Source organism: Pagrus major, chromosome 21 (genome assembly GCF_040436345.1).
Source record: "Pagrus major chromosome 21, Pma_NU_1.0".
NCBI classification, from domain to species: domain Eukaryota; kingdom Metazoa; phylum Chordata; class Actinopteri; order Spariformes; family Sparidae; genus Pagrus; species Pagrus major.
In genome coordinates, this window is record NC_133235.1 from 29899331 (window position 1) to 29925446 (window position 26116).

Sequence of the window (26116 nt, forward strand, 5' to 3'; positions counted from 1 at the left end):
TTCAATAACTCACTATATCGTCCACATATTTTATTTTTTGGGATTTGGCTTCAGGAAACACTCGCAGCGCCGACACTGTAATAGATCACCTGCTGATCTCTGTTCTCCACTGAACCACTGACCCCATTTATCTGGTGCCCCGACACCATTTCACAGCGTTTGTGGGGGGAGTTCAGACTCCACATACAGACATAAACACAGATATATATGAGCTGCAGTGACACTTATATTATCACAATTACATGATCTGATGCTGTTTATGAAAGATAAATGCCTGCCTGGATCAACATGGAAATAATGAGTCATTTTAAGGCTTTATAACTCGTTGTTAAGGTTGTAATTGTCTGTAGGTAGCAGCAGAGTGGCTCTGATTGTTTTCCAACCAATGTAGACTCATTCTGGAGCATTTCTGGATGAATATATAATATATTTTAAATCCAAATTTGACCAAGATCACAAGCAGCATAAAGCTATAAACACATAAAAGATACGAAAAAGATAAAATGTGCTTGATCCTTCTGAATGTTTTGACTTCCTGTTGGGTGATTTTACAGCCTGTTTGGCCCATTTTTACCCCTTGGTGACGGGTGATTCAGGAGGGCACCGCAATGCAAACTAAAAGTCATTACAATAATGAAGAGTGCACACTAAACTATCGCACATTAACCTTGCACCTTGCAGTTATATTAGGTGTGTGATGCCATTAAGTGGTGGGCTGATATGAGCGGGAGCTGTGAGATGGGATGTGGATGTAATGATGTGAGTCTGGAGCTTCTGAAGGCAGCGGCAGGTGGAGGCTGGAGATGTTTTAATGACCTGCATCATCACAGCTAATGGGGCCGTTTATTCTGGGATGAAAAAAGATAATAACTGTGTTTGTCTTTTGCGTTATATCGGTTAAACCCTCGCACCTTCCCACGCTTTGTCACTTTCACCTTTTCGTTCATCTCTCACTCTCAGACTCACACACACACACACACACACACACACTTCATTAACTCACACCACATTTGTGGATTGCAGTATTAGACTTTACACTCACTACAGTTTAAGTGAAGGTTAACCAGGTTGCAACGTGACAAATGATTTGTTTAATCTACCTGTAGTCTTCACACATCACAGAGCTTCACTCGTGGGTTTGTGAAGCAATTTAGAAATTAAATTGCAGCTGCTGTTTTGTAACACAGCTGATGTGAAGGTCTGACGGTTTAAAAACAGCGACTCAGATTACTTTCATTAAAATGTTCAGCGTGTCATTTCTACATCGTTCAGTCAGGTTGTCCTTGCAACAGTATACAGTATGTATGTGAGAATTTTAGTTTAAAACATCCAAAACATAAGTCTGAGACGTCTATGTGCTGTGTTGCAAAGATGTCTCCTGAAGTTAGCATGCTAACCAGCTAGCCCCGGCCTGTTGTGTCTCATAATACCACTTTATTCCTCAAGAGGTGAGTTTGCTATGTCGCTTTTTTAGTCTAATAAATAAACAAAACAAACTCACAAAAGGTCAAGAAAGGAAATATTCTTGCACTTATCTTCCTTACTAAACAGAAAAATACAACCGTACACCGTCTGAATTCTAGTTCCTCTGTTTTACTGAACTAAGAAGAGCTTAATCGCCTCATTAACGCCTCGTAAAACACACTTTAAAGTTAGATGTGAAATATTCCTGCTCTTTATAATGCTTTTCCCTCACGGTCCTGTCCGGATTCAGAGTTGCTGCTGTAAATCACCTCAGCGCTGTATTTCCTGTTGTCAGACTGGCATCTGCCGATGTCGGAGGCTGTAAGCACCGGCACCCTCTGGTGAGTCTGAGCTCCCGATTTGGGCAAACTAGAGTCAGCTTAGGGCCACTACTGCACGGCTAACTGAGATAACTAGCAGCTACAGCGAGGCAGTTAGGTTAATGGTTACTCTGTTGATATCCAGCCCAGCATTAGTTTGGCGTAACCTTCGACAGGTGGCTAATTCTTGTCAAGCATTGATGAGTCCAGTAAAGGTCTTTGGTGGGAAACATGAAGAATTCACTACTATCAGCTCAGCTGCACGTCACTCTGAGCCGGACCATTACAACTTCCAACAATTTTGCACTCGAGATAAACTACATGTGTAACAAGCTTTCCCCTCATTTTGACCAAAGGAATTACTTATAGCAGAAAGTTCAAAAACCAACACTGACATTAAAACAGTCACTTGGAACCAACAGACTCGAATTTACTGGACAAGAAAAGACAAAACAGCCGAGCCGAGATGAGAACGGGAAGCTCTCATCGCTTCATATCCCACAGCGCTAGTGTTTATCAAACCTGAGAAGCAAAGTTTTTTCCATCCAGCCGCTGTTAATGAACCTTATTTAATAGAATAATGAAATTAGGCATGGCAGGGGGGAAGCGAGAAGCACACGCTCGCTGTCCAGTGTGTGTGTGTGTGTGGTCTGACAGCTGTGGATAATCTCATTTGCTAAGCGTAATTAATGGCAAGCGGTTTCATTTACTTGTAATGTGGACTGTCTTTCCTCAAGGGCAAAGAAATATGGAAACTTTTCTGAATAATTTCTTTGCTGTATTAGTAATCTTATTTTGTAATAGTGGATATTTGGTTTGTTATTTTCTTATTTAATACGATTTCTTTAACCTTTCTCGCTTATTAAGTCATTTATTATTATCATGGGGTTTACATGAGCCTGACTCAAGACTTTGATGGCTGTAGATGTGGAGTAAAGTCACTGTTTTACAGCTCGGATGTTGACTTGAAAAAATGGGGACTGCCCACACAAATCCTGCTCGCAGCACAAGACGGGAAACTTGCCCAACTTTCCAATGGAAGAAGTTCGTAAACAAAACTATTACACAGTAATACAATTGTTGAATTTCTGTAATATGAGCATTTTGATTCTGTCAAAAAATGTGCCATTGCTCAAACATAAATAAGTGACAGTAACAAGAGAATCATGTCCAGTTGCAGGTTATGGCTGTAATAAGTTGGCTGAAATTATATACAAAAATTATAGCAAACTAAGCTGTGATGGCCGAGTGGTTAAGGCGTTGGACTTGAAATCCAATGGGGTCTCCCTGCGCAGGTTCAAACCCTGCTCACAGCGATGAAAGTTTCAAATCTTGTGACAAGTGTTAAGACAATCCAGTCTAGGACTCAGTGCTTTCAGCATCTGCTACCAACTCACAGCCATAAAAGTCTCAAAGCTTGCAAACTTTTACTAGTTGAGACAATCCAAAAGCAACGCCAACATAAGTGACATGGTGACTTTTGGTGAGTTGTTGTTTGACTCTTTTAGGTTTTAAAACCAACGTGCCAATATTCAGTGAGAGCTCCGTGTCCATTGCTCCGCACAGTGTGAGCATGAAAGTTGCAGGTTATGGCCGTGATAAGTTGGCTGAAATTGTATACAATCACACACTAAAACGAGCTGTGATGGCCGAGTGGTTAAGGCGTTGGACTTGAAATCCAATGGGGTTTCCCCGCGCAGGTTCAAACCCTGCTCACAGCGATGAAAGCTTTAAATCTTGTGTGACAAGTGTTGTTAAGACAATCCAGTCTAGGACTCAGTGCTTTCAGCATCTGCTACCAACTCACAGTCATAAAAGTCTCAAAGCTTGCAAACTTTTACTAGTTGAGACAATCCAAAAGCAACGCCAAGATAAGTGACATGGTGACTTTTGTTCAGTTGTTGTTTGACTTTCTGTGTGAGAAACAACATGACTGTCAGGCAATTCATGGGCTCTCTGATATTTAACAGATTGGGCTCATCTAACTACAGATTGTCTTCTGCCGAAAGTCTCTTTTAGGTTTTAAAACCAACATGCCAATATTCAGTGAGAGCTCCGTGTCCATTGCTCCGCAGTGTGAGCATGAAAGTTGCAGGTTATGGCCGTGATAAGTTGGCAAACTTTTTGTACACTATTAAACTTAAAATAAGCTGTGATGGCCGAGTGGTTAAGGCGTTGGACTTGAAATCCAATGGGGTTTCCCCGCGCAGGTTCAATCCCTGCTCACAGCGATGTCTGCCTTGTTACTCTCTCTATATATCCTTCCACTGTGTGTATCTTAATAGAATAAAAATGTCAGTTGGTTGCTGAAGTCATAACCCATCCAGTTGACCCAGCAGATGTAGGCTGAGACCAGGTTTGCATGTTGTCCAGGCCAATCCCATATGGCATCTGTGAGCTCTATCTTCATGGCTCTGCACAGTGCGAGCATGAACCTTGCAGGTTATTGCTGTAATAAGTTGGCAACATTTTTGTACAATGTTAAACTTGAGGTGAGCTGTGATGGCCGAAAATGTATGCAAAAATTGAGCAACATTAAGCTGTGATGGCCGAGTGGTTAAGGCGTTGGACTTGAAATCCAATGGGGTTTCCCCGCGCAGGTTCAAACCCTGCTCACAGCGATGGAAGTATCTTAAATCCTTGTATTTTAAGTGTTGTTGACACAATCCATGAAGGGTGTAGGACTCAGTGATTTCAACATCTGCTACCAACTCACAGCCATAAAAGTCTAAAAGCTTGCAAACTTTCATCCATTCTGCTAGCTATCAATCCAAACGCAACACCAAAGAACAGGACACAGCTTCCGGCCAAATCATTTAAATCCCTGACAGAAGTGAATAACTCAGTAGTATTAGGATCTTGGCCATTCATGGGATCTCTGATATTTCACAGATTGTACTCATCATCTACATATTGTCTGCTGAACAAACTTGGTTGGCTTAATATACCTCTCTACTGTATGTCAGTTGTCAGTTGCTCACTGAAGTCATAAACAAGCCACCTGACCCAGCAGATGTTGGAGGCAAAAAACAAGCTGTGATGGCCGAGTGGTTAAGGCGTTGGACTTGAAATCCAATGGGGATTCCCCGCGCAGGTTCAAACCCTGCTCACAGCGTAGTAAATAATGGTGCTTTTTAGAAAACTGTACATGTAGAAATGAACTCAAATATGCAAGATTGATTGCTTAAATGTACAATAAGATCTATGGCCCTTACTATGAAATGAGATGGTTAGATCTGACCATCTGATGGCACAACACTTTGGCACTCTCTAAAATCATCAAGTCACATCTGTTGGAGACAGAGTAATATCGCTTTCTGAATTGTCTCCATTAGCTTGAAAGACAGGGAGCTTTTAAACTTTTTTCGCTGTGAGCAGGGTTCGAACCTGCGCGGGGAAACCCCATTGGATTTCGAGTCCAACGCCTTAACCTCTCGGCCATCACAGCTACGTGGTTTGTGCCCTCTTCTTTGTTTACTGAGGTAATAAATCAGGTGAGAAGTCGGGTCATTTTCTCATAGACTTCCATACAAGTCAGGTTCAAACCCTCCTCACAGCAATGAATAAAAATAAACCCTTCTTGTTGTTGTCGTTGGAGTCCGCCCTTCTGATACAATCCAGACAGAGTAGTAAGATGACTGACTCGGTGCTTCACAGTCCTACTGTCTGTGGTTCAACATTGCTTTTGAGGTGGGACATGATGGCTGATTAATCACCTGAGTAATCAACGGCCTGTCTGTCAGGCAATCAATTTGAAATCATGTCGCTGATAACAGAGCGTCCTCTGAGTTGTACATTGATTCTCCTACAACCTGACCTGGTGTGCTTTCTGTTGTATGATAGAGTTTAAATCTGCTGCTCCTTTTGTTTAAGTTGCACAGTTTACTCAAAAGATGCAAGATTCACAATCCACTGTCAAAAATCTGAAGATGCAATCGTTTCAGAGAAAAGAAGTTTCATTATAATCTGTTTCAGTGAACCCAGCTTGAGGTTTGTTTTGATTGCGCTTTCTGGCTCTCAGACAAAGACTGTTGTTCACACTGAATGATGGGCTGCATTTCTAATTTATCCTCCTTATAACCCTGTTTATGTTCATTCTGGAGTCAATCTATGAGACGTAAAGAAAAGAGCTGTGCAGCGGAGCCGAGCCAACACATGACCTAATTCTTCGCTGCAAGAAGAAGAACTGTTGTCATCTCACAAAGGATCTGAAATAATGTAATCAAGTTTCCAAAGTCGACATAAAAAACAAATCTCATCCTTTTTGTCTTTCATCTCTGAGAAAACCCCGGACAGTCCTGCTACTTCAATACTATGCATCGTTTGAAGGTATCTCTCTCTCTCTCTGATGCCACGTTTCTTTGTTTTACTTTCACTCTAATCAAAGAAAGCAGATTTAACAGATTAATCAAAGTACTACGTGTTGAGAAAAGTCCTTTATGGCAGACTTGTGCGCACTCTTTCAGTGTGCTGTCACGCAGGTTCACCTTTGGGCAGTGTGATATTGCTTGCTGACATATTCACGCTGATTCAGTCATGATAGAGAGGCGGTGAGACTTACGTTTGAGAGGACTTGAGGTCTGAGAGCAAATCAAGGCAGACAGCGACTCGAATGAAATGACCAGCTACCATCAGCAGCTGTGTTTAAGAGTCAGTGCTTGAGATAACAAGAATCTGATTGTGGTGGAATGGAAAATGTTGTATTCTGATGAGTTCTGATTTCCTTTCTTGTCGTATTGTCAGATTCCTGACGACTATCAACATAACTGGCTGTGATGGCCGAGTGGTTAAGGCGTTGGACTTGAAATCCAATGGGGTTTCCCCTCGCAGGTTCGAACCCTGCTCACAGCGAGGAAGCTTTGTACTTGAAAGGATATCTTTAATCAGACCCTTGGGTGCCGATTTTCATGATCAAGACGCAAACAATCCGTCTCTGCCAGAGTGATGGATTTGTGAGTTAATAATCATCATTTCAAAATTAATTTGCATTATTATTTATTCTGCATCAAATTGGCATTTTTATTCATAAAATTTTAGTTTGCGTTGTCTGTATTTGACGACCAGTGAATGAAACTCAACTCAACAATTAACATTCTCCACAATCGCTCACACCACCTTTCAGTCCATTACTTAAGTAAATTTATGGCTGACAAGGGCAAACGTGCTGCAAATTAAGAAAACACGGGAAAATACTCCAAACACAACAGACACATGAACGCGCTGCAAATACAGAAACAATGTCAAAAACACACAAACCCTGAAAACAAACGCAACAGGAAAACGCTGTATACAGTGTCACGTGGCCACAACGGACATTCAAATTCTGATTTTAGACCGATGACATGCTTTTTTGTATTTTTGTCCGAAATGTTCGTACAGGAATTTCCGCATTGCATTTTGACAACGCACTTGTGGGAAATGGCTTTAATTCCTCACAACAAAAGTCTCCCCTATTAAGTTTTTAAGAAGGTTTTACTATGAAGCAGCAACATCAGGGAAATGTTGGGTTTTCACTGGCAGTAACGACTCCAGGAACAGCTTAGAGGGAACGCGATGAAACAGTAAAATACAGCAGATGTCTGAAAGTATGAACAGGGTAACGAGTGAGAAACTAAAGAGATTCATTTGGAAGCAACAAAATAACTGGGAGCTGAACACAGAAACTCTTATAAACGTCTTTCTCTCTGTGGGGGAGGGAGGTCGTCACTGATTTGGCCGCATTCACAAGAAGTCACTGCAGCACACTTGGAGGCAGGACATGCACACTCTTGCTCCAAAGGCAAGAGGGAAATGGGAAAATCAAGTGAAACTAAAAATCCCTCAGGCGTCTTCACAACAGACTTACAATGTGGAACATTTTCACCACAATCAAAGTCCACAATGGAAATCAGGACAGAGTGAATAACTAAATGCTCGATTCTGACAAAGAAGAAGCTGTGATGGCCGAGAGGTTAAGGCGTTGGACTCGAAATCCAATGGGGTTTCCCCGCGCAGGTTCGAACCCTGCTCACAGCGATAACAGTTCTTAAGTTAGTACCCAACACTTTGTTGGTAAAGATAAACAGATGGAGGGCCTCTGTTGTGGTTTAAGTGCTTCTGACAATGAGGTCTGGAGACAATCCAAAAACTGAGAACAAAGAAAGTAACCGAGTAGTAAGATCACCGACTCTGCCCAATGTCCTGCCGGCTCTCATTCTTGAGGTATGACGCTTGATTGCCTTTGTGATCAACAATCTGTCCTTCAGACAATCAACTCGGTCGCCGTCAGAATTTTTTCTCGTGTGGGAGAAGCTGGTTGACACTTATTGGCAATGTTGCAGTTGCGCTTTGGCCCCACTCCATGAAAATGGTCCATCTTGGCACACTTAAACTGACTCAGCACAGATGAAAAAAACAAACCTGTTTGGTTGGGTTAAAGGTGCAACACACTTGAAGCTTTTTAAACCAAAGACGGTTGTTTCATAGCCTGGTGTTAAATTATTATTCGACTATAATATTATAGAATCACATCCTCCTGAAAATGTTTGCATCCACTTCTGTTTTCCACTGCGAGGTTCTGGCAGCAGATCAAAATAAAGATATTTTATCACACAATATCCCTAAAGTCTGAGCTGTTACTGTTTTATCAATACTTTATTTATAATTTTCCAAATGGACCTTCCATTTTGATCTGATTTTGGAGCATCAACCACTTTTGTTTATGTATTGTCTACTTTAATCGTTGCACCAGATCCACGTCAGAAATCACTCTCTCTCTGAGAGAACAGACTACAAAGCTTCTCTCAGTCTAAATTTAGTTCATCAAATCACACGTCTGCAACAGAGCCGGCTGAAGCTAAACGTCTGCTTTCAAATCAACAGACTGATGATCATTATTTGGAAATGAGTGATGAAATTATTGCCTGAAACATATGGTAATGTGCAATGAAATAGCAATGAGAGATAATAACAATGACAGCAGTAAGCTATGGCAGGCTGTTGACTGCTGATGACGGCCTCGTTTCAACTCTTAATGCCCTCGCCTGCTGCTTCACTGTCACTTAATCAGTTTGAAATATTAGGCCTCATTTGTCTCTAATTGTGGACTGAATGTGTTTTTTGTGATTTGTTACAGCAGTAATTCTGGGTTAAATTTTATCAAACGGTAACCAACAAAAAGCAGTTGCCACTCATGACAGGCAGTGGAAGAGGAAATCAGATCCTTTTATTCCAGTAAAAGCAGCAGTACGAGTATGTTACAAGACTGGGAATCGTAGTCTTCATCCACATTTAGCTGGTTAAAAGTATAAACACATCTTTTTCTTTTCATTTCAGCCCTTTGTCCAGACAAAAATGTGTTTTTCTCCTCCGAAACTGAGCTTTTTCAAAACAGACAACTGTTCCCACACGCCTTCTCTCGCAGACTAAAGAAATCGATTAGTCAGACCCGTCTGACAGGATTATCTTTGTGGAAAAGATGTTTTTGCTCTTCTCTTGACTGGCTTCAGTAATAGTTTGAGAGTTTACCAACTGGCTCAGCTGGTGGTATCGCTCTTTTACTGTTGATCTGATTGGTTGATGTTGCGGATGATGTCAGATGCGTCACAGTTATCTCGAAAAATCAGCATTTCGTTGTCCTGAGATAACAAAATAAATTGACAAAATAATTACCTTGTGATTTAAAGATAACAGCATTAAAGGGGACATATTCAGCTCGTTTTCAGGCTCATAATTTTATTTTTGGTTAATACGCGAATAAGTTTACATGCTTTAATGCGTCACTAACGACACTGTTGGCTGTGTAGTCTTGTAGTCTGATATTACACTAGTTTGATGACAAACTGAGACTTTATTGACTTGGAAAATTATCTTTTAAACTGACAAACATCATATGTGTGATTCATGACACAATTCAAACAGGATCTCTTCATTTACTACCATACAAAGTTTTTCAGAAATGAGGGAAACCAGAAGGGGGCGTGACTTCAGCTCTCATCTGCTCTGATTGGTCAGTTCACACACACCTGAGCCAGCGCCGCTCACCGTGCCTCTGATCAACTCTGTCGTGTTTTCAGCTTCCAGTGAGCTTCACTTCTACCGTCAATATAGGTTTAAATTATTCAACATGATGTAGTGTGATGTCAAGAAGTCACGGAAATAAAGGTGGGGCTACTGACGAGGCGTTCGGGAGCAGTGTTTTCTGTGGGAGAGAGGAGCTACTGTTGGCGCAGGCTTTCCTTTCAAGATCTTCAAGAACCTATAAACTAACTGAAGGAAAGGACCAAAACAAAAATCCATCATAGGCGTCCTTTAAAACAAATGATTGAAGCATGGCCGAGGAAGAAAAGAGGAATCAGAGACAATCCAGAGTTTACAGAAAATCTACAGATTTCACCTTAAACATGACTTTTTCTACACATTCAGGCTCAGTGGGGATCAAAAAACTCAAACCTTCACCGTGTTCTCAGCAGTTCCCGTCACACTGAGCTGAGAGCAAATGGGACCCTTAACCCTCGCAGAGTTAGTGCCACACTTTACCCGCTGAGCATCCCTGCAATTAAGTTAAATGGGCACACAAACCATATTGCTAATGTTTTCATGAAGCCGGAGCCCCAGAGAAGTGTGGAGATTGCAGAATCCATCAGTGAAATTGCACACTGACATGCCCCACTAAGTTTGCCTGCACGATGAAGCTCGCTTATCCAAAATGCATCCAATATACAGATACGTCCAAAACGCACGACGCGTCATCGAGAAAACCTCTGACAGGCCGACGCAGACAGCAGCTGTTTGTTCCATGCTGGAGAATCATAATCCTCACTGGAAGAGGGACAGTCGAACGTTTTCTCCCTTTTTACAGCCAACAAATGACGGTTTGTTAATTTGACTGAAACGGCAGCAGAAGGGGATTTTACAGCCAAATGTTTTTAACTGAAAGCCTGAAACAACTTCCTCCCATCATCTGCACCCAGAGAAAAAAAAATCCCTATTAACAAAGTCATTTCATAATGCGCTCATTAGACCCTGTCCAGTAATTCCTAACAGGGGGAGAGTTTTAGTTTTCTGTGACAAAGAAGCTACAATAATGTTGCTCACTGTTTTCATCCAGACATGTCTCGATTATCATTCTGTGTGATTAGCTTAGCATTTTGCTATCCGGGTTATATTGTAGTGTGAAGCTTTAGGCTCGGGTCAGGTTCAGGTTTGGTTATTTTAAAACATAATTTATTCAGATTTCTTTCTCTTTTTCTCTCGAACTGTGCCAATTATCTGCATCTATATTGTTATATTTTCATATTTTACAGGTAGACACACCGGGTGAAAAAAACTCCAGGCTCTTGTGGTCAAAATGAGTATTACAAAAACAAACATTTAGAAAAAAGAGCATTAAAAGTTTTTTTCTCTCCTGCCCAAACTTTCCCCCCCACCGTTTTCCATCACAATCGGCGCAGTATTTTGCATTAACTTCACAACTGGGTGACTGTCGAAGTACAATCGAAGAATCATCGCTAACAAAGTGGCTCCGCTAATTCAGTTACAAACACGTTTCATTTTCTATAACTTCCTCACAATAAAAGCCCTCCATTATTTAGTCATTTAAAAGCTTTTATTATGAAGCAGCATCACAGGAAACGTGTTTTCAGCAGCAGTAACTAAACGTGATCCCCGAAACAGCTGAAAATGAACACGATGAAACAGTGAAACACAGCAGATGTTTGAAAGAACAAACAGGACGAGAGAAACTAAAGAGATTCAGTAAGAAGCTACAAAAGTACTGAGAGCTGAACACACCGACTTTTAAAAACGTCTTTGTCTCAGGCTTCTTGCACCAGTTCTCAGGTCTACTAAAACGACGCAAACGACAGAGAAACTCAAACATTGTTGAATTACTGCCGCGTGAAGACAAAGTGCAACGGTCCCACGCCATGACTCTCTCTCCCGCTGTGCATTCGATTTTAGACAAAACGTCTGCCATTTGAGGAAAAGATGCCACCCTCTGTTTCTGAAATGACAGCTGGCATTAAAGCACAGCTCATGGTTGGATACAGTGGAAGCATTAGCTAAGTGCATTCTGCCCCTAAAATAGTGGGATTTGAGGAGCTGCGTTGAGTAATGACTTTCTGGAAGAGAACTCGCTTTCACTTCGGCCCTGATGTACAAAAAAAGGCCGATGGGTCATTAATGAAAGTGGAATAGGCTTAGCGCACTTTGAATAACCATTGGACTTAATACAAAAGCCATCATGGAGTAATCTGCAGCATTTACTGAGGATTAGCATGTGGAGAACAATGTCAGTTTAATCCTGAAAGGTTGACCTGTTGCCCTGACGACTGTAATTATGATTACAAGTGCTCGCACCATGATGACACATTAAACGCAGAGTAAACAGAGAACGGACAGTGTTTTTCAGCCCTATAAGACTTTTGTTTCACCAGTTGAGCCTCTCATCTACTTGTGTTGGTCTTTATGAACACAGTGAAAGTGAAACACGAGCTGATTAAATCCAAACTGACTCTGTTGTGACTATTTCTTCAGGAGATCAGAAGATCTGACAGGATTTTATCATCCAGGAGCAAAAAAGATGAGAAGAAGGTCTGCATAACTTTATGTTGTCAACACCGTTTGAATATTTTGACTGTGAATTATAGTTCTTTCACTGCTTCAGCCGAGCTTTAAAGGGAAACTCCACCAGTTTTACACATTAAAGCGTGTTGACAGGTCTCGGGGAGCACTGCTACCTATGTGAAAACAACCTTTTGTGGCTCCAGAGGAAGCTGCATGCAATTCCTCCAATGATATCAGTGGCTAAAGTGCATTGTGGGTAATGTAGGCTTCAGGTTTTTCATTATGGACTGTTTAAAAACAAATGATCAAAATCGATACAGCAGAACCAGAGATATCTTTTTTTTTTTTTACACTTTCTTCTTCCTTTTCAAAACCTGGCATGACAACTGTGATTAATTGGCTTTGCCTTCAGAAGTCAAACTACACTGTAACTTCTGCCTCTTAAACACCTGAAAGTGTAATGAAATCACTTCAAACACAATCAAGATACTATAAAAATACTAAAATAGGATTGTAACTCACACAAGATGGGAACTACGTCTGTCACAATATCAGATTTTCACCACACGATTATCATGGCCAAATGAAGTCACAATAATGATGTCAACGCGATATCTGTAGAAGTTTTGGGGAAAAAATGCTACCGATTAAATCTTTAACTTTGATTACTGTGTGTTTTCTCTCTTTTTATAGCAAATAAATTACCCTCAAGATATGAGAGTAGGGAGGTGGAGAGAGTCTGTAACTATAAGTGTAAAATAAGTGAACAAAAGATGCACAAAGCCAAATATCTTCGCTGGATTACTCACACGATACTATCAAATTTGTATTATTAACACGATATCGGTCGCTGACATGTCACTCTTCCTGAAGCATCATCTTAATCAATGAAATATAATATAGTTATCACAATATTGCAGCAAAACTGAGTCCACACAAGCAGATTGCAGGTGTTTTTTCTCACTGGAATCAAAAAAGTGGATGATTTTAAGGATGCCAAAAAATAATGTGACATAATAAAGTCACTGTAAACCCGCTGCATTGATATGAATGTTAGTAATATGTCAGTATCACAGAGACAATCACATAAACTTCACTCACCTTTGCCTTTACACCTCCTCCTCCTCTTCCTCTTGGACTTTCCTCTCATATCTGACCTCTCCATGTTTCTGCTGAACGTCCCGTTCACTGCCGCCGTTCAGGAGGAGATTTCTTCTTCTTCTTCTTGTAATTTTTCCCAGTAGTTTATTTTCCCCTCTGCTGCTTCTTCTCTTCTTCCAGTCTGAAGCAAACTGCTCAGAGAAGACTGAGAGTGCAGCTGTGCAGCGGGCAGCCCAGAACACTGACTGACTTCTCCCCCCTGCTGCCGGCTTTAGGAGGCTGTTCGGGCTGTGACATCATGAGGAGAGGAAGAGCTTTGAGATTCAGCATCTATAATATGCAATATCAAAATGTATTATGATACATTAGATCACATTATTTTCATTTAGCTGGTGCTTTTTTTGTCAAAGCAACTTATGAGTGCATTCAGGAAGATCGTCGATGTCCTATGAGGCCAGCTGTGTCACCTTATCGTTTTATGGTTTTAATGTTTATAGTTATTTTGATGTATCCGTATAATATTTTTCTGAATTGCATTTTGATTTATTTGAAAGGTGCTATATAAATAAAGTGTCCAAACTTTTTCTGACCCGTCTGTTGTGATTGAAAATGAATTTTGATGCTCAGACATATTAATAATTATATTTATTATTACACATTAATACAACAGCGAATAAATCGTCATGAAAAAAAGCGTCACAGACAAACTAATCTTCCTAAAAATGAGCTTAGCTTCCATTTAGTGCAATCTATTGACTGTTTTTGGAAAAATATAAGTAAATCTCAATAAATTAAGAGGTCCACTGTGTAAGAGAGTTGATGTTTTACGTCTCATTCCCATTTTGTCAAATGCTCAAACACTTTGGGATTGTAGGTTGGGTCGGTCGCCATCACAGAGTGTCTCAAAATAGACTCAAAAATCAACTTTCTTACAATCTGGACCTTTAAAGTTATTGAAATCTAGTGTTCACCAGAATTACATATCTAGCATTTCATGTTTATATTATTGAAAAAATATTTCCAGAAAGGCTAAAAGCGTTAGCTCGAACCTTTGTCCAGGGTGTAAATAACATCTATTCAAATCAATTTGGGATCTTGGAACTTGATTATGCCTGTATTTGATTATGCAAAACAAGCTGTATGGAGCCATTTTATATTTTTTCCAGTTGTTTTTTATGTTTTGGAACAAGTCTCCAGCTACTTCAGTAGGAATGGGAATGGAAATATTGCGACACTGTTTTGCTGTGAAGCTCCAGAAATGTTTTGTGGACTATGAAACTTGACCTGACTTTCCATCAGCGTGGAGGTGAGGAGATAATGACTGTTTCCCATTTTGAGTGAACTGTCCCTTTAATGGTAAAAACTGGATTTCAATCCAGAGAAACGAAACAAAACGTTTTTATATACCTGACTCCAGACCTCCTGCTCAAATTTCTATTCACGTCACTATTTTGCATCATAATACTGATTTTACATAATCCCCCCCTTCACCTTTACTTCCAATTAACAGCAGCTGTTTAATCCCTGCCAGTCACCTTCCTCAAACTGAAATTGCACCTGTGTTAGATCCAAACTAAGATGCAAATCACTCCCTCATTTTTGCTCCCTAACATCATTTTATCGTTGCTATCATCACATTTCATCTCCCCCCCTCCTCTCTGGCCTCTGCTGCGTTTCGATCCTCTTGGTTTGCAGGTTTCCAGTGACTGACTCCCTCTTCAGAGGATTAGCGAGACGCTGCAGCTCTTTGTTTATCTCCAGGTGTGCTGTATGGATCGTGTTGAGCCTCTGGGATTCACATTTCTTGTCGAATTTCACCTCACTGACTCGCAAAGCTCCGCTGCCGCGCTCTCGTACGATTATCCACAGGTTCTTATCACGTGCCTTCAATCATCTCGTGTTGTAAGTAGATCTGAGCACAGCGGAGTGAAAGGAGGAATAAACTGGAGGCAGCTGTGTCTCTCCCTCACTGATTTGACTTTCTTTTGGAGGATTATTCTGTTGCTGGTGAAGTGTGAGGGATTTGAATTAAAATCACAGACATGCATGTGCAGGAGTGTTGCATTTGTAAAGTGACTAAGATGAAGGAAGGATGAGCTGACGTTCAGACAATCCTACGGCCTGAAGTGATCACCTGACCTTTCCTCCTGTGCTGCCATGAGGCTGACGTTTGTAGTTTTGTGGAGTAACCACCAACATGCTAATATATCAACAATTACACCTACTTAACATCAGCATGTTAGCATTGTCATTATGAGCACGTTAGCATGCGGATGTTAACATCCGGCTCAAAACACCACCGTGTCTGAGCACAACCTCTCACAGCTGCTAGCAGCACAGTGTTTTATCCCAAATATGAACGTATGGATGGTAAAACAGTTTTTCGATGGGAGAAAGCCAGAAAAGTGGTAAAGTTCAACTGATAGACGACTTTCTCTCATCGAAAAACAGAATGATCAGAGACTTAAATGGCCCCTGGTAATCAGCTGGACAACAGGAGGGCCCGTAACCACAGCCTGTTCTTGGTTGTCCTCTCATGTCCACACACCTCTGGGTTCCCCCTGAAGTGTGCAGGACCAGGCTGGACCAACAGCCCACACAAAAGACAAAATATTAGCAGGCTAGCATGCTATTTCCTTACTGTATGTTCATTGGTTTTCTGGTGTTATGTCTGTTTTTCGTGCGGATGGTTTGGAAACTCGGGGCAGCCTGTCTGCTCTACCCAACGAGCACAGAGACCCTAAGACAGCTGAGAGTGACTCTGGAGGCAGAGTAACCCTGGGAGGAGCAGCAGGAGACAGGAAGGAGGTTGAAGAGGTCTGTGTGTTTACCTGGGAAACAACAGCTCATAAACTACAGACATAACCTCGCTACAGTGTGAGTTAACAGTTTACGTTGAGTGTTGAGAACGCAACCAGGGAAGCAAACCATGCAGAGGCCTGCAGGAAAACCAGCCAGATCCATACTAATGCTTAAATGACAGCCTGAACTTACTCACGATTTATTGGCTATTGTGTAAACGTGTTGTGTTTGACCCACAACAGGAAGATCTAAAAAGCAGTTAGCAGCAGTTAGCAGCTGACTCAAACAAGAGCAAGAACAACTTCTGTGGATCTGTCGAACGCCAGCATGCTTTCTAAAACCACACGTGGCACAAAGAAGCGTATTTGTTGCAGTGATGTCGCACGATCTCTGTATAAAAAGGTCTCATGACTCATTGTTTCTCAAACTGACTAACTTTTCTGGAGTTTTAAGTCCCTCGGGTTCTTACCCTAACCCTGACATTACGGAGGGTGAAGAACCTGCAGAGATATGTGCATCCATGTGATACAAACAAAATATTACAGCACAAAATAATAACATGTCTATCATCGCTGCCTGCTGTTTCCAGACATCCAAACTGTTAAGGTGAGATAAAGTAGCATCATGCAGACACAACAGAGAGGCCATTACTGCGTCTGATGAAAACCAGATAGATTGTACTGTATTCCAGCCTGTGGCTAAGATCCCACAGGGCAGGGAGAATGAACTGCTCTCCAAAATGAGCTCAACATCGCAGCAAATAGGACACAGCAGCTTCCCTGTGCACTCCTGAGGCCAAACATTATACTGTACATTAGATCCATCTCACTGTTCCACTGTAAAGAGCTGCTGCTGCAGCCGGAGGCCTCTCCACAGCTTCTTCGCTCAGACGTGGCTGCATGTTCACCATAAATGAAGGCGCATTGTTGGTTCATCTGGACGTTTGTGTCGGATCACAGAATTAACATATTTATGTTTTTCTGTCTCTTGAACTCTTTTCTTCTCAGTCCACTTTTTTTTTTTTTTTTAATCGGCCTTTGTGTCTGTTTTTTCTAGTTTTCAACATCTTGATTGATAATTTGATTATATTTAATATAAGGTCTTTGAAATCATTCTGATGGTGTATGACTGAGACAAAAATGAGACAATCTCAGGGAAAAGTTTATGCAGTGTTGCACACATCTGAATAAATGCAAGAATATCCAGTGTCATGGTTTGGGTTTGTGGTTTAGTTGTTTCCTGTTTCATTTTGGTTGATTTATCCTCATGTGTCACGTTTTGCTTTCCACTTCCTGTCATTGTGTTCCTGCCTTTGTTGACTGCCCTGTTAGTTTCCCCTGTTTCTTATTAGTCTTCCCTCTCTTGTGTATTTAAGTCCTTGTCTTTCCCTCTCTCTCGGTCAGTGTCTCTTGGTCAGTGTCTCTGTGTTGATCCTCATGTTTTTGGATTGCTGTTCCCCGAGCTTCAGGTTTGTACTTCTTTTGAGTTTTGCATTCGTCCCAGCATGTTTTTGTCAGTTTTGTCGCTCAACAGCTTTGTTATTTAAAGTGACTACGAGGAACTTTCAGTTTTTGTTGATTCTCGCGACACCAGCGCCTGCTGTTGTAAAGATCTTTAGTGCCACGTTTGAACAGCTTCCTGTCCTGAAGATGGATCTCTATCATTGTCTATGTGAAGTTTTTTATTAAAAACAAACACTCTGTTGTTTACCACTTTATCTTGGATGCCTCCATCTTTGGTAAGTGGAGAAATGTACGCCATTTACGTCAAGACGGTGGACATAAGACGAAAGAACACAGCTGGAAAATAATCTGTTTATAGTTATTATTGTGATCGGTTGGAAACTACCCTGATGCAGCTGTTCGTTTTAAGCAAATATATTCTGATTTAAGATGGTTATATGGAGCATTTCTATTCTGTTTGGGCTTTTAAACCAATTATAATCGGAACATTAGACTCCATGTTAACACAGCCAGCATCACAGAGGGCGTCAAAATAAGACAGTTTCAAGTTTTACACATATTGGCTTTAATTTATTCTAACTGAACATTGAGTTGAGAGAGAGGGTGCAGGGACAAAACAAAATTTCCAATGCTCCGTCATCAGTTCGGTTTTCTAATGAGAATAACTGACTTTGCTCATGTGTGGGAAGCCAGTGAGGGATCTTGCTGCTCGGTGGCTCACCTGAGCTGATGGTTTAGATTTACGTTGAACAGATTTTTGCTGCACAACATTTTATTATGATGATGCACGTTATTATCCTCCTTCCTTCTCTCTTCCTTACTTTTTTTCTTTTTTTTGCATTTTCTGTCTTTTTTTCAGTTTCAGTGCACCTGATACTCTGCATGTTGCTTTTCTGGGGCTTCTTTGATTTAATTTATTGCTTTCTTTCTTTCTCTCCCCTCCTCCTTTCCTCGTTGGTTTATTTATTTTTTTAACCTTCCAGTTAGTTTTATTGTCTGTGAGAGCGACGGCGTGAAGTCAGCCACCCTGGTCACGCCTGAGCGAAGTGGCGGGGAGTTTCATTACGCTGTGAAATAACGATCACGCCGTGATTAAGTTGATTAGATTCCATGAATATTTGAAAGGCGAAACCAAATTACTGATTAAATATTTACTGGTGGTTTCCTTCCTGACAGACGGTGAGATCGTATCACATCTCCCAGATGACTGACTGTACTGTACTGCAGAGTCTTTATGTCTGAGCGCGTCACTCATATATCACATAGCTGTAATTATGCTTTTATTACTATCAGCCTTAATTATGTTTTAGTTGGGTATTATTTACACAGGATGGTGTATTTATTGTGATTAATAGTTGTAGTAATGGTAGTAAAAAACCTAGCTGACATTTTATTTATCTCACATTAAATCACTGCTGCAAATAAGAAGTACTCTTTTTTACTTTACTTAAGTAAAAGTACCAGTACAACAATGTAAAGATACTCTTTTATAAGTGTAACTCCTGCATTCAAAATGTACTTTAAGTATTAAAAGGAAACGTACTTGTTCAGCAGAAAAATGTCCCTTGTGGTTGATATATTATCATATATTGCATTAATACATCAAAGCAGCATTTTACCAGTGATGGAATGTAACTAAGTACATTTACTCAAGTAATGTACTTAAGTACAGTTTGAAGTATTTGTACTTGACTTGAGTTTTTCCATTTTCTGCTACTGTATACTTCCACTCCAAATATACAAATATTGTACTTTTTTACTCCATTACATTTATCTGATAACTTTAGTTACTAGTAACTTTGCAGATTACATCCTGCAGCCAAAGTAATCAACCAAAGAAAACCTGCTGTTTCTGAGGGAAGTTGTAGAAGCATCTTTATGTATTCATGTATTTATTTCTAAGCAGATTTAAAGTATTGTATTTAATAGCTGTATTTCAGGCTTCAGAACCATTTTTACGAGGGAGTCGTGGCAAAGTCAGCAGCATAAAAGTTTCTCATAAAGAAAGAAGCGCCTGACTTGAAACAATCAGCAAATTACATTAAGACAATTAATCTACCAGTGCTCAGTAACGGGACATGTGCATTCAAATGCTCAAATTGTCCTTAATCGCAGTTTTATTATCAAGTAATCAAGTTTAAGGCGACTCTCTGGCTCACACCAGGATGAAGGTGCAAAAACTTTAAAAGCACTTTCACAGTGCAGGTTCGAGGAATGACGAACATAATTCGACTGAAGTTTGCAGCTGCTGATAGTTTTAGGAGTGGTGATATTTGACATATACGAAATATCACCATAATTTACTAATTATCATTCGTAACACTGAATCTAAAACTGTGTCATGTTTGACTCAGAAAGAGGATGAATCAGCACTACGGCTTTCATTGCACCCTCTGTGTGAAATTGTGCAGTACAGTAAATGTAGTTAGTTACAGCAGCTCATTTACCATAAACATTTCTGAGACTAATAGTATTTTAATGATTTGTAAAATGCTGTTATCTTTAACTGTTTTTTGCTTTTTGTGTCATGACTTTTCTGTATCACTGAGTTGATACCAACAACCTCAAACCTGCATTACAGGAAACCTGGAGCGCTGGCGGCTCCAAGTGGCAGCAGGAGGTAAATGTGACATTCGTGGAGAAATCTGAGGTTATTCAGGCATTAAAGAACAGATATGAACAGCATCTGGATTTTTGCATTAGCCTGATGTTGCTCAGGGGTCTTTTTTTTTTTTTTAACCTTCTGATTGATATTGCAGCGAGGCACGTCTGACAGACAGTAGAAGGGAAAGCGTTCATTCTTAAAATTCAGACCACCTTGACATTCATCTTGGCCTCCTCCCATTACACAAACATCAAGTTATTGTTATTTTATAAACTTCCACAAACGTGTGAGGAGTAAAATGACAGTAGAAAACAATTTAACACAGAAAAAGAAAAGAAAGTGAACACAAACAGACACTGATGCAGTTTTAAATAGTAGCTTTGCATTACAGCCCTGGGCATTAAAATGATAATGTACATGAGGTCATAATAATCTTAATAGTTAGATACTGTGGATAGATTATTAGAAAATATGATGGTTGCAAACCTATTTCTGTCATGACTGTAAATGTGAATGTAGGAAAAACAATATTGTGTATTTTAAGTCCTCTGATCCTGTCATTTGTCAGACTCGATCTAAATGTTGAGTCGTATCTGTTCTGAACCTTACTGACTTCTTTATATGCTCAGCACTGCAGCCGAAAACCAAAAATTAATTTGTTCCCTATCACCTGCTTGCAGACTTTTTGATAAGATATCTTCCAAAGAGCAGCTGGTGCATGGAACGAAGTCGATCAAAAGGATCTTAATTACAGCAGAAAGCTGAAAGTCACAAAACATTTCCGGCTGATGAAGAATATCTACGTTATTGATAAGTGAAACGTGGAGCGATCGGCTCATCGTTGAATTATAAGATGAGAAGACTTCATGTGCAAACATGCAGATTCTGTTTGTTCCTGAATAAATCAAACTGACAGACGCTGCAGGTCTGTAACAGAACAGAGTCGGCTCATTTTGTTCTCACTACAACATCCAAAACTTAAAAATACATTATGTAAACTATTCGGTTTATTAAGCGCACTAAGTATATGTACTTAGCATGATTGTTTGCATGCATGTGTTGACGCAGTAAAACTGAAACTTAGTTTACAATTTAAATGTCAATAATCATTGGATCACTGTCTAATATTGCTGCCGTGTAAAGTAAACATGCATGTCTATGCTGCTTCTTCCTGCCTCTGTGGCAAATCATCAGGCTCATGTTGTCAATTAACAATTTCATCAATTAAAAGTCTCTGTATAGTTTGTGTTTGCTCTGATGAAGACATTTTCTATCACCCACATCTGAACAGGCCTGGAGGCAGGCCACAGATGTGTGAAGGCCTGATAACCCCTCCCTCTTCTTCCTGCTTGCAAGCACATTACGGTCCGTCCAAGCTCTGCCCACAAATTTCAAAGTTCCCTCCCCTTTAAAGACCTGCCAGGTTTTGGATATGTGAGAGAGTTGATAAAGCTTTATGTACTGCTGATCGGGTTAGAGATACCAGGCTCTCTTGTTTGATCTGTCTGGATCAACAGAAGGATCTGCTGACTGTTCCCTGTGGACGTAGTTACTGCATGAACTTAAAAGCGGGACTCAGGAAAGGGTCATGGATGTGTCTCCTTTATTAGAACAAGGAACATTTATTTCACCACAATATACGATGAGCAGCACAAAGGCACTAAGACTTGGTTAAATGTCTCCAGAGGAGGCAGACTCTCTTTGATATTAAAGATTGAATATGTTATCTTTGTCTTTTTCAACTGAGAAGAAAACCAATGAGTCGAATGTGTCCTTCACTCCTCCTCATCTGTCATAATTCTGTTATTGTAAACGATGACTAAACACACACTACCTGTTTCAAAACGCACCTCTTTCTGGAATATACAACAGTGTGATTACTCTTTTTTGTGTCCTGTTCAGGCAGCACAGGCTATAACAACAGTCAGAGCCTTCATGTCTGAGACATGCAGTCGCATAGAGGTAACTCTCTTAAAAAGTCCAACACTGCAGTGATCACGCCCGCCGTTAATGTTGGACTTTAGACCCAGTCTGGGAGTTCCAGTACTGGGGCTGTGTGTGGAGGGTTGTAAAACTATAGGCTGTCTAACTTAACTATTGTACTCGCTAAAGCTCCTTCCACACCCTACTTTTTTTATGAGAGGTTACACTCCACATCACAATTGCCAGTTTCCATAGCCAGTGAAAAGGTACAGGCCAACTCATTAGCTGCTGTCTGTTTTTTGCTGTCTGGCCTTATTCCCTTTGTTTATTGTTATTGAAAGATTTTATACCTATGTAGTAAACATGTCTATGGGGATCAGACCCTCCGTTTTATTTTCATTTGATAAAACTCACAACTTCATTCACAGCCGAATATCCCTCCTTTGCTTAATTTAAACTGTGTATCTTGAGTAGAATGAACAGTGAGTCAACACATTGTAACATCGTCACATTGTAAAGTGACCGAGGAAGAATGAGGAACAAAACACAACCTGATTCTGGCATGAAACACAGCTTGATGCCCTCCTTCTTGCAGAGGTTTACTTTGTTCGTATTGTATATTTCCTTGTTCCCTCCCCTTCAGATCAACAGTCTGAAGGTGGGTGTGGCCAACATGTGGTAATGTGCAGGATCTGACAGTCCCCTTTCACTGCAGAACCGCCCACTGTTAAGAACAGAGTTCAGACTAGTTTCATTTATCAGGAAGTGAAACTCAGACACGTCGTTACTACAGACAGGTGAAATGGCGGACAAAGGAGTTCAGCTGGACCTGGACACGATTTCTTGTTCGATCTGTTTGGATCTACTGAAGGATCCAGTGACTATTCCCTGTGGACATAGCTACTGCATGAACTGTATTAAAACCCACTGGGACAAAGAGGATGAGAATCAAACCCACAGCTGCCCTCAGTGTAGGCAGAGCTTCACACCGAGGCCTGTCCTGGTGAAAAACACCATGTTAGCAGTTTTAGTGGAGGAGCTGAAGAAGACTGGACTCCAAGCTGCTCCTGCTGATCTCTGCTATGCTGGAGCTGAAGATGTGGCCTGTGATGTCTGCACTGGGAGGAAACTGAAGGCTGTCAAGTCCTGTCTGGTCTGTCTGATCTCTTACTGTGAGAAACATCTTCAGCCTCACTTTGATGTGGCTCAACTCAAGAAACACAAGCTGGTGGAGCCGTCAGAGAAGCTCCACGAGAACATCTGCTCTCGTCATGATGAGGTGATGAAGATGTTCTGCCGTACTGATCAGCAGTGTATCTGTTATCTCTGCTCTGTGGACGAACATAAAGGCCACGACACAGTGTCAGCTGCAGCAGCGAGGACTGAGAGGCAGAGAGAGCTCGAGGTGAGTCGACAAAACATCCAGCAGAGAATCCAGGACAGAGAGGAAGATGTGAAGGTGCTTCAACAGGAGGTGGAGGCCATCAATGGCTCTGCTGATAAAGCAGTGGAGGACAGTGAGAAGATCTTCACCGAGCTGATCCGTCTCATGGAGAAAAGACGCTCTGATGTGAAGCAGCAGGTCAGATCCCAGCAGGAAACTGAAGTGAGTCGAGTCAAAGAGCTTCAGGAGAAGCTGGAGCAGGAGATCACTGAGCTGAAGAGGAAAGACGCTGAGCTGAAGAAGCTCTCACACACAGAGGATCACAACCAGTTTCTACACAACTACCCCTCACCTTCATGTCTCACTGGATCTAAATACTTCAGCAAGATCAACCCCAACTGTCTGAAGTACTTTGAGGATGTGACAGCAGCTGTGTCAGAGGTCAGAAATAAACTAGAGGACGTTCTGAGAGAGACATGGACAAACATCTCACTGAAAGTGACTAAAGTGGATGTTTTACTGTCACAAGAGCCCATGACCAGAGCTGGATTATTAGAATATAAATGTAAAATCACACTGGATCCAAACACGGTAAACACTTGTCTGTCATTATCTAAAGAGAACAGAGAAGTAACCTTCATGAATACAGAACAGTCTTATTCTAGTCACCCAGACAGATTCACTAATAATTTGCAGGTCCTGAGTAGAGAGAGTCTGACTGGACGTTGTTACTGGGAGGTGGAGAAAGGTCAGGGAGGAGTTTCAGTCGTCGTAGCTTACAAAGACAGTGACACTGTTAATGAAAGATTTGGAGATAATACGAAGTCTTGGGCATTTGGTTTTTACAAAAATCGTTCTGAATATAGACATAACAATCAGACCACTCCTTTCAATGCTACTCAGTCCTCCAGAGTTGGAATGTACCTGGATCACAGTGCAGGTAGACTGTCCTTCTACAGCGTCTCTGACACCATGACTCACCTCTTCAGAGTCCAGGCCACATTCACTCAGCCTCTCCATGTCGGACTTCTTCTTTATGGTCCCGTTGGAAACACTGCTGAACTGTGTGAGATAGAGTAGGCAAAAGCTACTGAACAGAGAATGTGTGATCCTTAGTTTTCTAAACTAGAACTAAGTTGGAACTTTGGTATTTCGGGTTTGCTTTGCCGTAGTAATACTAACTCTTTAGTTATTTTTAAGTTTCTACAAAACTAATTTGAAATGTAAAATACAAAATTCAACAAACTGGATGTAGTTTAAATATTATTATTGCATATCATATTGCATAAGATGATTTAATTGTCAGCTAAAGGAAGAAATGCTGTTAAAGTACTCAGGGCCTTTACTGAAGGTTTTGATATATCATCCCTGAAAAACACTGGATTTCAGATATTCAATGTATATATTTGCAGTAAAAATATGGAAGTTAAGTGCTGGTTTTAAAAATAATTATACAGTAACATTACACTATATGTGTACTGAGGGAGAGTTTAAACTGTTTATCTTATTTACATTTTGTATTCATATTCTGCATCTTTAATATTAAGTATGCTCCGGTTAAATGCTAATTTCTCAGGTTTTGTTAGCACAGTAATTAAGTAAAAGTGTATGTTTAAATGTCGGGTGTTGAAGCATTTGAGCTGAGGCTTTAATTACAATTTAAATGTTAATAATCACTGGATCAGTGTCTAATATGATTACTTTTATCTTCTATGTGACTGTGTCAGCTTTCTGCAGACATTAAGTGTTCCCACCAGAGGTCACTCTTTACATGTATTCAACTATCACATACTCAGACGTAAGCATAGTTTGTGGAAATGGAAATTGCTCATATGGGTGTAATGTTTATACATATTGAATGTTTAATAATGTCATGAAATGTTTATCATAAAGAGATTTGATCTGAATCATCTTAAATAATCTATTGAATTTCTTGTAACTTTTTGGCATTTTTCATGTAAAAGATGTGAAAAATACACTATGAACATCACTGCTGACCATTTATAATATTTTATTGTTTTTCTCTGATCGATTAATATTATTTTTCTGCCTGATTTGATGAAATGCTCACGATTACAGTTGTTGTTGTACTTGAGACTTTGGTGGTATGAAGAATGAAATTATTCTCATCTGATCCTGAATTAGAAATCTAGTAATGAAATGTACAGTATAAATTGTGTGAAGGATTTACTTAATTAATAAATTCATAACTTGACATTTAACCTGATGGTTGTTTATTTTATTTTCTTTGACCCATAAGACGATTCTCCTGTTTTACCTGATATGTTTTACAGTCAGTCAAACAATCCACTAGTTTTATGCATAATCAGAAACTTGTAATATTTACATTTAAACATTTTTATTTTGCACTTTAATTAAAATATGTACAGCAGAAGGTAGAGGCAACTTGGATGTGTTGATTTTCTAAATTATATTTGATAGATTTTTGAGATGTCTGCCTGACACATTGGTGATAGTTGTTAAAGGCAGCTGAGCGGCTGGTTACAGG

At 40.3% G+C, this 26116-nt stretch overlaps 1 protein-coding gene and 8 non-coding genes across 9 annotated transcripts; 8 read left to right on the forward strand and 1 right to left on the reverse strand.

Annotated features, from left to right (window-relative positions):
• The first annotated feature begins 3018 nt into the window (after window positions 1-3018).
• trnas-uga (transfer RNA serine (anticodon UGA)) lies at window positions 3019-3100 on the forward strand. Its single transcript has one exon. It is a non-coding gene; the product is annotated as a tRNA-Ser (tRNA).
• A 323-nt stretch (window positions 3101-3423) lies between these two features.
• Window positions 3424-3505, forward strand: trnas-uga (transfer RNA serine (anticodon UGA)). The gene has a single exon. It is a non-coding gene; the product is annotated as a tRNA-Ser (tRNA).
• Window positions 3506-3933: 428 nt separating this feature from the next.
• On the forward strand, window positions 3934-4015 carry trnas-uga (transfer RNA serine (anticodon UGA)). The gene has a single exon. It is a non-coding gene; the product is annotated as a tRNA-Ser (tRNA).
• A 308-nt stretch (window positions 4016-4323) lies between these two features.
• On the forward strand, window positions 4324-4405 carry trnas-uga (transfer RNA serine (anticodon UGA)). Its single transcript has one exon. It is a non-coding gene; the product is annotated as a tRNA-Ser (tRNA).
• A 412-nt stretch (window positions 4406-4817) lies between these two features.
• trnas-uga (transfer RNA serine (anticodon UGA)) lies at window positions 4818-4899 on the forward strand. The gene has a single exon. It is a non-coding gene; the product is annotated as a tRNA-Ser (tRNA).
• A 251-nt stretch (window positions 4900-5150) lies between these two features.
• On the reverse strand, window positions 5151-5232 carry trnas-cga (transfer RNA serine (anticodon CGA)). The gene has a single exon. It is a non-coding gene; the product is annotated as a tRNA-Ser (tRNA).
• A 1321-nt stretch (window positions 5233-6553) lies between these two features.
• Window positions 6554-6635, forward strand: trnas-uga (transfer RNA serine (anticodon UGA)). The gene has a single exon. It is a non-coding gene; the product is annotated as a tRNA-Ser (tRNA).
• A 1082-nt stretch (window positions 6636-7717) lies between these two features.
• Window positions 7718-7799, forward strand: trnas-cga (transfer RNA serine (anticodon CGA)). The gene has a single exon. It is a non-coding gene; the product is annotated as a tRNA-Ser (tRNA).
• A 15189-nt stretch (window positions 7800-22988) lies between these two features.
• Window positions 22989-25829, forward strand: LOC141017389 (tripartite motif-containing protein 16-like). Its single transcript, XM_073492089.1, has one exon. The coding sequence runs from the start codon at window positions 23026-23028 to the stop codon at window positions 24685-24687; it is 1662 nt and encodes a 553-aa protein (XP_073348190.1). The 5' UTR covers window positions 22989-23025; the 3' UTR covers window positions 24688-25829.
• Window positions 25830-26116: the final 287 nt, after the last annotated feature.

Excerpts from the sequence above, each read along its gene's own strand:
- LOC141017389 (XM_073492089.1), top strand. The coding sequence starts at position 23,026 with ATGGCGGACAAAGGAGTTCAGCTGGACCTGGACACGATTTCTTGTTCG.